At 39.2% G+C, this 11,501-nt stretch overlaps 1 protein-coding gene across 1 annotated transcript; it reads right to left on the reverse strand.

The window, feature by feature from the left end:
• Window positions 1-10,319: 10,319 nt before the first annotated feature.
• On the reverse strand, window positions 10,320-11,255 carry LOC120995421 (olfactory receptor 1F1-like). The gene has a single exon (XM_040424654.1). It carries the CDS (start codon window positions 11,247-11,249, stop codon window positions 10,320-10,322), a length of 930 nt encoding a protein of 309 aa, XP_040280588.1. The 5' UTR covers window positions 11,250-11,255.
• Window positions 11,256-11,501: the final 246 nt, after the last annotated feature.

The raw sequence follows: 11,501 nt of genomic DNA on the forward strand, positions 1-11,501 counted from the left end.
GTTGTGTCTTTTCCGTATCTTCTTTTCATTACATTGCAATATGGTCTCCCTTATGTTGCTAACTGCAATGTGTCCATTCTTTACCAGTATTGGGCTCCTTTCACATCACTGTTTCTCCTTTCCGTTCTCCGGCTCCGTTGAGGAGCAGGAGAACGGAAAGGACGGATTCTGCAGATAACTGAGACCTAACTGAGCGTAACGGAACCTAAAGACCCTATAGACTATAATGGGGTCCGTTCAGTGTCTGCTCAGAATATGATTTTTGAGCGGAGACTAAAGTCATGCATGCAAGGACCTGATCTTTCCGGACCGGGAAAGAGCAGGCCGGAATACCTCGGGAACTGGAGGCGCCTGGATCGTCCCTGGCCAACACTTTCCAGGTGTGGTCCCCCATACTGGAAAGAAGGGACGAACCCAAAAAAAGTGCAGAGTGTGTCACAAGAGGGGGATACGGAAGGACACCACCACTCAGTGTGACACGTGCCCCGATCATCCGGGCCTCTGCGTTATCGATTGCTTCAGGGATTACCACACTTCCATGGAGTACTAAATTTTTATAATCCCCAACAGTCCACTAGAGAACATAATAAACTATGTCTCTCAGACTTTGGAGACACGGAAACAATTTTTCTTTCCGCCAAAAATATTAGTTTTAGTGCAGGCATCCTCAAACTGTGGCCCTCCAGATGTTGTAAAACTATAACTCCCAGCATGCCCAGACAACCTACAGCCATCAGCAGGGCATGGTGGGAATTGTAGTTTTACAACATCTGGAGGGCCGCAGTTTTAGGATGCCTGCTTAGTGTCTCCAAAGTCTGAGAGCCATACATATTGGGCATCGTCGCGTGCGTAAAAGTCGTCGCTATAAAAATAACTTTTGACCAAACGCCTCGGATGAACGGTGTTAAAAATATAAAATAAAAACGGTGCCAAAACACCCATTTTTGGGCAAAATTTCAATTTGAATCCATTTTGCCGGTAATAAAGCAAGGGTTAACAGCCAAACAAAACTAAATATTTATTGCCCCGATTCTGTAGTTTTCAGAAACACCCCATATGTGGTCGTAAATGGCTATATAGCCACACGGCAGGGCATAGAACGAAGGGAACTCCATACGGTTTCTGGGAGGCAGATTTTGATGGACATTTTTTTTTTTTACACCATGTCCCATTAGAAGTCCCCCCTGATGTAGCCTAGACTAGAAACTCCAAAAAAGTGACCCCATCTAAGAAACTACACCCCTCAAGGTATTCAAAAGTTACTTTACAAACTATGTTAACCCTTTAGGTGTTCCACAAAACTAAATAGCGAATGTAGAAACCATTTTAGAATTTAATTTTTTTGTTACATTGCCTCAAAAAGAGTAATATAGAGCAACCAAAAATCTAATTTACCCATAAAATAGTCCCAAAACAACAACCACCTTATCCAGTAGTTTCCTAGATAGGGTCACTTTTATGAAGTTTCTACTCTAGGGGTGCATCAGGGGGCTTGAAAGGGTACATGGTGTAAATAAACCAGTCCAGCAAAATCTGCCTTCCAAAAACCATATGACGTTCCCCTTCTTCTATGTCCTGCCGTTTAGCCAAATAGTAGTTTACGGCCACATATAGGGTGTTTCTGCAAACTACAGAATCAGGGCAACCCATTTTGAGTCAATCGCCCAAAAAAAAATAAAAAAAACTATGGCTCAGAATATAGAGACACTAAAACATAATTTGTTTTGTTTCAAAAATGAAATCATTGTGTAAAACTTGCATAAATAGTAAAAAAAAGTATACATATTAGGTATCGCCGCATCCGTATCGACCGGCTCTATAAAAATATCACATGACCTAACCCCTCAGGTGAACACCGTAAAAAAAAAAAAAAAAACAGTGTAAAAAAAGCTCTTTTTTGTCATCTTACATCACAAAAAGTGTAATAGCAAGCGATCAAAAAGTCATATGCACCCCAAAATAGTGCCAATCAAACCATCATCTCATCCCGCAAAAAATGAGACCCTACCCAAGATTATCACCCAAAAACTGAAAAACTATGGCTCTCAGACTATGGAGACATTACAACATTATTTTTTTTGTTTCAAAAATGAAATCATTGTGTAAAACTTGCATAAATAAAAAAAATTGTATACATATTAGGTATCGCTGCGTCCGTGACAACCTGCTCTATAAAAATACCACATGATCTAACCTGTCAGATGAATGTTGTAAATAACAAAAAAAAAATAATCTGTGCCAAAACAGCTATTTCTTGTTACCTTGCCTCACAAAAAGTGTAATATAGAGCAACCAAAAATCATATGTACCCTAAACTAGTACCAACAAAACTTCCACCCTATCCCGTAGTTTCTAAAATGGGGTCACTTTTTTGGAGTTTCTACTCTAGGGGTGCATCAGGGGGGCTTCAAATGGGACATGGTGTCAAAAAAACAGTCCAGCAAAATCTGCCTTCAAAAAAAACGTATTGCCATTCCTTTCCTTCTTCGCCTTGCCGTGTGCCCGTACAGCAGTTTACGACCACATATGGGGTGTTTCTGTAAACTACAGAATCAGGGCCATAAATATAGAGTTTTGTTTTGGCTGTTAACCCTTGCTTTGTAACTGGAAAAAAAAATATTAAAATGGAAAATCTGCCAAAAAAGTGAAATTTTGAAATTGTATCTCTATTTTCCATTAAATCTTGTGCAACACCTAAAGGGTTAACAACGTTTGTAAAATCAGTTTTGAATACCTTGAGGGGTGTAGTTTCTTAGATGGGGTCACTTTTATGGAGTTTCTACTCTAGGGGTGCATCAGGGGGGCTTCAAATGGGACATGGTGTAAAAAAAACAGTCCAGCAAAATTAGCCCTCCAGAAACCAAACAGCGCACCTTTCACTCTACGCCCCGCTGTGTGGCCATACAGTAGTTTACGGCCACATATGGGGTGTTTCTGTGAACATCAGAGTCAGGGCAATAAAGATACAGTCTTGTTTGGCTGTTAACCCTTGCTTTGTTAGTGGAAAAAATGGGTTAAAATTGAAAATTAGGCAAAAAAATAAAATTCTCAAATTTCATCTCCATTTGCCAATAACTCTTGTGCAACACCTAAAGGGTTAACAATGTATGCAAAATCAGTTTTGAATACCTTGAGGGGTGTAGTTTCTTAGATGGGGTCATTTTTGGGTGGTTTCTATTATGTAAGCCTCGCAAAGTGACTTCAGACCTGAACTGGTCCCTAAAAATTGAGTTTTTGTAAATTTCGGAAAAATTTCAAGATTTGCTTCTAAACTTCTAAGCCTTATAACATCCCCAAAAAATAAAATATCATTCCCAAAACAATTCAAGCATGAAGTAGACATATGGGGAATGTAAAGTCATCACAATTTTTTGGGGTATTACTATGTATTACAGAAGTAGAGAAACTGAAACTTTGAAATTTGCAAATTTTTCAAACTTTTTGGTAAATTAGGTATTTTTTTGTGCAAAAAAAATAATTTTTTTGACTTCATTTTACCAGTGTCATGAAGTACAATATGTGACGAAAAAACAATCTCAGAATGGCCTGGATAAGTCAAAGCGTTTTAAAGTTATTAGCACTTAAAGTGACACTGGTCAGATTTCCAAAAAATGGCCTGGTCCTTAAGGTGAAAATGAGCCCGGTCCTGAAGGGGTTAAATAAATTTAAAAAAATTGTACATATTTGGTATTGCCACATCCGTAACGATCTTCTCTATAAAAATGTCACATGACCAACCCCTCAGGTGAATGCTGTATAAATACATACAAAAAAAAACTGTGCTAAAACAACCAATTTTTTGGTCACCTTGCCCCATAAAGTGTAATAAAGAATGATCAAAAAATCACATGTACCCAAAAATGGTACCAATAAAAACATCAACTCTTCCTGCAAAAAAAGAGCCCCCGCACAAGAAGATCGGCAAAAAAATATGGTGTTCAGAAAATTGAGACACAGAAACATAATTTTTTTTTCAAAAATTCTTATGTAAAACTGAAACATACAAAGAAAGTAGACATATTTGATATCATTGCGTCTGTAACAACCTGCTCTATAAAAATAGCACATGATCTAACCTGTCAGATGAATGTTGTAAAAAATAAAAACCGTGCCAAAACAGCCATTTTTGGTTACCTTGCCTCACGAAAAACGTATAGAGTAATTAAAAATCTGATGTATCCCAAAATAGTACCAATAAAACTGTCACCGTATCCCCTAGTTTCCAAAATGGGGTCACTTTTTGGGAGTTTCTACTGTAAGGGTGCATCAGGGGGGCTTCAAATGGGACATGGCATCTAAAAACCAGTTCAGCAAAATCTGCCTTCCAAAAACCACATGGCTCTCCTTTTCTTCTGCGCCCTTCCGTGTGCCCTTACATCAGTTTACCACAAGTGGGGTGTTTATCTAAACCGCAGAATCAGTGTAATAAATATAAAGTTTTGTTTGGCTGTTAACCCTCGATGTGTTAAAGAAAAAAATGGATTAAAATAGAAAACCTGCCAAAAAAGTGAAATTTTGAAATTTCATCTCCATTTTCCTTTAATTCTTGTGGAACACCTAAAGGGTTAACAAAGTTTGTAAAATCAGTTTAGAGTAACTTGAGGGGTGTAGTTTCTACAATGGAGTCATTTATGGGGGGTTTCCACTATGTAAGCCCCACAAAGTGACTTCAGAACTGAACTGGTCCTTAAAAAAGTTGACTTTGGAAATTTTCTTAAAGATTTCAAAAATTGCTTCAAAATTTCTAAACCTTCTAACGTCCTTAAAAAAATAAAATAAATTACATTACCAAAATGATGCCCACATAAAGTAGATATATGTTAATTCATTCATATTTTATGAGGCATCACTATCTGTATTAAAAGCAGAGCGATTCAAATTTAGAAAACCCGTCTCTTATTGGCAGCAGCTGCGGCACAGGGGGAGGGAGAGAGTGACTCCTTCTCCCCTGTGCTGCTGAGGGAACATGAGTGCGCTGACAGCAGCGCGCTCATGTTCTCTGATGCTGGGCTGCGCAGTAGGGCGGCCTAGTAACGATAAATGTCAAATCCTGGTATCGTATTGATACCTGGACAAAAGTATCGATTGGGTATCGATATTTTGATACCCGCAACAACCTTAGTTCATACAGAGGTCCTGTCCATAAAATGGCTGCTGATGGAGGGTCATGTGACCAGCAAAATCACTCCGTCTCCTTCATTCAAATACACTACACCTGCACTAAATTCTCAACTTTGCAAATGCAGATAGCAGATGTAGTGTATTTGAGTGGATAAGACTGAGTAATGTGTTTGGAGTTATTTTTGCCTGGTCATATGACCCTCCATCTTCCGCCATTTTATGGACAGGTCTCCCCAATAAGGGGACGTGATTTATCAAATAAAGCAAACTGTACAGATAATCAACAAAGTCTATATTAGTAAGTGTCAAATTGTTATCCTACAGAGGTTACTTTCACATCTGCTTTCCCTTTCCTCTATTGAGATCCGTCATAGGATCTCAATAACGGGGAAAACACTTCAGTTTTCTCCCCATTCATTGTCAGTGGGGCAAAACGGAACTGAAGGGAACAGAAGGCACCAGAATGCATTCCGTTTTGTTTCATTGCGTTCCCATGATGCACACAAAAGAGCTGCAAGCAGCGTTTTTAAATGCGTCCTGGGATGCGGAGCAAGACGGATCCGTCATGACTCACAATGTAAGTCAATGGAGACGGATCCGTTTTCTCTGACACAAAAGAAAACTGATCCAGCAAAAACGCAGATGTGAAAGTAGCCATACACATTGGTCAAAAGTAGCCAGGAAGTGGCCAACCCCTTTAAATAAGAACACAAACCTAGCATCCTCCTTCGGTCTACAATCTTGATATAAAAATTTCCTGCGATCCTTATAGATCGCTCTTGTAAATGCATCGGAGATTATAGCTTCATCATAGTCCCTTCAATCTATCAGCCAATTCCAAAGATGGTTGCAGAAAAGTATTCTAGTCACTATTGATACTTCGCAGCCCGACAAACTGACCATATGGTAAAGCTTTTTTCGCACAAGTCGGGTGGCAGCTCTGAAAATGTAGCAAAGCATTTGTTGCAATTGTCTTTTTAAAACTACTAAATCGTCCCCATCTGCCTCAATTTTCACATCCAAAAATTCCAAAAAAGAATCCCCAAAAGTAGAAGTAAACTGCATATTCAAATTGTTATTAATAAATGTTGCAAAGACAGAAAATTGTTCAGCATTGCCTAACCACACTGCCTGGACATAATCTATAAATTGCATCCAATATTTCATGCACTTTAATAACAGTTGGTCGGTGCCACGTGCCGGTGCACTGGTCATATCAATGGCCACCATAGCCAAACACATTATTTGATAACACAATTCAAGCCTTTACAAATAAATCCAATGCATGACTCACTCCTAGATATCTCAAGAACATCTCCACAGCATTGATGTCATCAGCATGGTGGACTCTTGTATACAAGCTGACCACATCCATAGTGGCCAGCCTGTAAGAATCAGCCAAGTCAATTCTGCAACATTGCCTTGGTATCCAGGAGATACTAAGGGACATTCCTAAGTAATGGGAGCAGAAATCAGTCAAGGCAGCGGAAAAATGAGCCGCAGCCCGCCATGATTGATCTCTCAGGGGGTCGATTATCCTTTTATGAATTTTAGGTAGGAAATACCAATTCGGTTTAGAAGGTTCAAGTGGAAGAAGACGTTCTACAAATTTGTTAGATATGATATTATTTTGAAAGCCCTTATGCAAAAACGTACAAAGCTTGCTCAAAATTGACACAATGGGACCACATTCTAACATAGTGTATGTAACTGCATCTTGTAATTGCCACAAAGCTTGCCTATGATAATACTCACTATGCAGCACCACTATGTTCCCTACTTTGTCCGTCTGCTTAATAAATGCTTCTGAGATTTTAACTATTTAAGGCTACTTTCACACTGGCGTTTTGGCTTTCCGTTTGTGAGATCCGTTCAGGGCTCTCACAAGCGGTCCAAAACGGATCAGTTTTGCCCTAATGCATTCTGAATGGAAAAGGATCCGCTCAGAATGCATCAGTTTGCCTCCGTTCCGTCTCCATTCTGCTTTGGAGGCGGACACCAAAACGCTGCTTGCAGCGTTTTGGTGTCCGTCTGACGAAACGGAGCCAAACGGATCCGTTCTGACACACAATGTAAGTCAATGGGCACAATAGAAAACTGATCCGTCCTCCATTGACTTTCAATGGTGTTCATGACGGATCCGTGGTAAAGATAATACAAACGGATTCGTTCTGAACGGATGCAGACATTTGTATTATCTGAACGGATCCGTCTGTGCAGATCAATGATGGATCCGCACCAAACGCGAGTGTGAAAGTAGCCTAAGGACCATATTTTCACCTTAGTCAGATTACTAATTGATATTAGATATATAGCGGTCTTTACCTCACCTATAATGGCCCTAAATACTAATATATACAGTGGATATAAAAAGTCTACACACCCCTGTTAAAATGTCAGGTTTCTGTGCTGTAAAAAAATGAGACAAAGATAAATCATTTCAGAACTTTTTCCACCTTTAATGTGACCTATAAACTGTACCACTCAATTGAAAAACAAACTGAAATCTTTTAGGTAGAGGGAAGAAAAAATATAAAAATAAAATAATATGGTTGCATAAGTGTGCACACCCTTAAACTAATACTTTGTTGAAGCACCTTTTGATTTTATTACAGCACTCAGTCTTTTTGGGTATGAGTCTATCGGCATGACACATTTTGACTTGCCAAGATTTGCCCACTCTTTGCAAAAACACTCCAAATCTGTCAGATTGCGAGGGCATCTCCTGTGCACAGCCCTCTTCAGATCACCCCACAGATTTTCAATTGGATTCAAGTCTGGGCTCTGGCTGGGCCATTCCAAAACTTTAATCTTCTTCTGGTGAAGCCATTCCTTTGTTGATTTGGATGTATGCTTTGGGTCGTTGTCATGCTGAAAGATGAAGTTCCTCTTCATATTCAGCTTTCTAGCAGAAGCCTGAAGGTTTTGTGCCAATATTGACTGGTATTTGGAACTGTTCATAATTCCCTCTAGCTTAACTAAGGCCCCAGTTCCATCTGAAGAAAAACAGCCCCTTGGCATGATGCTGCCACCACCATGCTTCACTGTGGGTATGGTGTTCTTTTGGTGATGTGCAGTGTTGTTTTTGGGCCAAACATTTTTTTTGGAATTATGGCCAAAAAGTTCAACCTTGGTTTCATCAGACCATAACACCTTTTCCCACATGCTTTTGGGAGACTTCAGATGTGTTTTTGCAAAATGTAGCCGAGCTTGGATGTTTTTCTTCGTAAGAAAAGGCTTTCGTCTTGTCACTCTACCCCATAGCCCAGACATATGAAGAATACGGGAGCTTGTTGTCACATGTACCACACAGCCAGTACTTGCCACATATTCCTGCAGCTCCTTTAATGTTGCTGTAGGCCTCTTAGTAGCCTCCCAGACCAGTTTTTTTCTCATCTTTTCATCAATTTTGGAGGGACGTCCAGTTCGTGGTAATGTCACTGTCGTGCCATATTTTCTCCACTTGATGATGTCTTCACTGTGTTCCATGGTATGTCTAATGACTTGGAAATTCTTTTGTACCCTTCTCCTGACTGATACCTTTTAACAATGAGATCCCTCTGATGCTTTGGAAGCTCTCTGTGGACCATGGCTTTTGCTGTGGGATGCGACTAAGAAAATTTCAGCAAAGACCAACTAGAGCAGCTGAACTTTATTTGGGGTTAATCAGAGGCCCTTTAAATGATGGCAGGTGTATGCTGACTCTTATTTAACATGATTTTGAATGTGATTGCTTAATTCTGAACACAGCTACATCCCCAGTTATAAGAGGGTGTGCACACTTATGAAACCACATTATTTTAGTTTTTTTTTGTTTTCTTCCCTCCACCTAAAAGATTTCAGTTTGTTTTTCAATTGAGTGGTATAGTTTATAGGTCACATTAAAGGTGGAAAAAGTTCTGAAATGATTTATCTTTGTCTCATTTTTTTTACAGCACAGAAACCTGACATTTTAACAGGGGTATATACATATTGCCCTGTCTGACAGACATCGGTACACTAAACTAAAAACGTATGGCAGCACACCATTACACATGCAAACACTAGAACTAAAGATTAGGGATTATTCTGGATTAAAGCGGTATTATACCTACTATACAGGAAAAATAGAAGCTCTTTGCGCACATTTTTGATCAAACGTGTGTTGAGCCCATCTACTGGCATCAAGGTCAAGACATCGGTACACTGTCAGTGATGAACAGTGACAGTGTATGTATGACCTGTATGCCCGGGCACTCACTAACTAGCCACCAGGAGAAGCAGGAGATCATTGCCAGCTCTCCTGAATCTCCTGGTGGCTTGTTAGTCAGCACTACGGGCCTACAGATCGCATGTACACTGTCATCGCTCAACACTGACAATGTACCGCTGTCAGTTGGATAGGGCACTATGTATGTATGTATATATATGTGTGTGTGAAGACAGGTTCTCCAGGGCAACTCACTGGCAAAAAACAACTTCATAGGCAGTTTTGTCATGAAAAAGTGCAAAATCATATTGCAAAAAATAATCAGTATCGCTTGCCCTACACATTTAACAAAAATAGAAAAATATGAAACAGTTACACATTAAGCACCTTGAGAAAACATCCAAAGACGCAAAACAGCCATAGGCTGTATACCTGATTGTCCTGCTCGATTGTTTCATAGCACAGTTTTAATGGAATGAAATAAATATAATTTTTATTGATTGGTGAGAGTTGTGGATTTATTTTTCTTATTTATCTTACTAAATCTATCATGAGCTTCATTTTTTCCACTGAGCACCCGTCGATATGTGCTGTAATAAGGTTTGAGAGAATCAAGCTTCGTTGTTAATGCTGTTTCCGTACAGCATTAAACGTATTGGCTCTGTGTGGCCAAACTTCGTCTCAAGCCAAAGTTGCACGAGACTTCGGTGAATGTCTTCGGTATTCCTATCTGTGTATTTAAAAACATTTTAAAATAGGAATCCGAAGTCGGCTTTTGGCTCCACGGAGCCCATACATTTTAATGCTGTACAGAAACATCATTAATAACAAAGTTTTTTTAACAAATCAACTTCAGATCTATGATCCGAATCTTGAAGCCTAGCTGTAATAGCCTCTTTACTCCAAGATGACATATAGTAGTGCCCGCTATTTCTTTGCTTTAGAATGTCTTATTCCTCATGTACACATACTGTGCTATTGATTAATGCAAAGTCTGTTGAAAGGTTAGTTATGCTTTAAACATTTTCCTTATGAAAACTTTTTTCAATGCCCCTTTGACCTCCTTGTTTCTTAAGCTATAAATAAAAGGATTTAACATTGGAGCTACCACAGTATAGACAACACTCACAACCCTGTCGTAATTTACTGATGACCTAGAAGATGGACGGAGGTACATGAAAGCAATAGTCCCGTAAAATAAGATAACCACAGTGAGATGTGAGGAACAGGTGGAGAAAGCTTTGCGTCTTCCATCTGTTGATCGGATTTTTAGGATGGATGAGATGATTCTCATGTATGAATACAAAACTATTAAGAATGGGATTAAAACCGGAAGACCACCTTCTGTGTAGATCAAAAGTTTGTTGACTGAGATGTCTGAACAAGCCAGTAGCAAGAGTGGTGTCATGTCACAGAAGAAGTGATAAATTTTGTTGGACCCGCAAAAGGTCAATGTTGAAGCCATTACACTATGTAGGAGTGAATGTAACGCAGCCGCCAACCATGAGGAGACCAGCACAAGAATGCAGAATTTTCTACTGATGATCATCATGTAGTGCAATGGGTTACATATGGCTACAAATCGGTCATAGGCCATCACTGCCAAAAGAAAGCATTCTGTGCAGGCAAAACACAGGAAAAAGTACAACTGGGTGATGCAACCAATGAATGTAATCAACTTGTCATCTGTTATGAAGTTCACTAACATTTTTGGGACAATCGCTGATGTATAGCACATGTCAACAAAAGACAGATTACCCAAGAAGAAGTACATGGGAGTTTGGAGATGAGAGTCAGTTCTCACTAGGAAAATAATGGTTGAGTTTCCTATAAGGTTAAAAAGGTACATAGCCAAAAATATTACAAAGAGCAAAATCTGTTGCTTTGGAAGGCCCGAAAGTCCAACCATTAGGAATTCAGTATTTTGGCTGGAATTCATTTGTTCTGTTAAAAAAAAAAATGTATAAGAGTTGATAATAAATGGCAAAAAGAAAAAGATATGGATTAATAAAGTCACACATTCTGTTGTCAGATTCAGTGGCTAGAGAAATTTCCTGAAATTTGTTTCTGGTTTGATTCAATCGAATCAGCCATTGGATTCAATTAGGTCTGAATTGAAATTGCCCTGCAAAGTTGTGTATGACTGTCTGAGATCTCGTAGGACTCTATCGCCAAGACAGCATTAGTAATG

The sequence above is a fragment of the Bufo bufo genome, chromosome 1 (assembly GCF_905171765.1).
Source record: "Bufo bufo chromosome 1, aBufBuf1.1, whole genome shotgun sequence".
Classification (NCBI taxonomy): domain Eukaryota; kingdom Metazoa; phylum Chordata; class Amphibia; order Anura; family Bufonidae; genus Bufo; species Bufo bufo.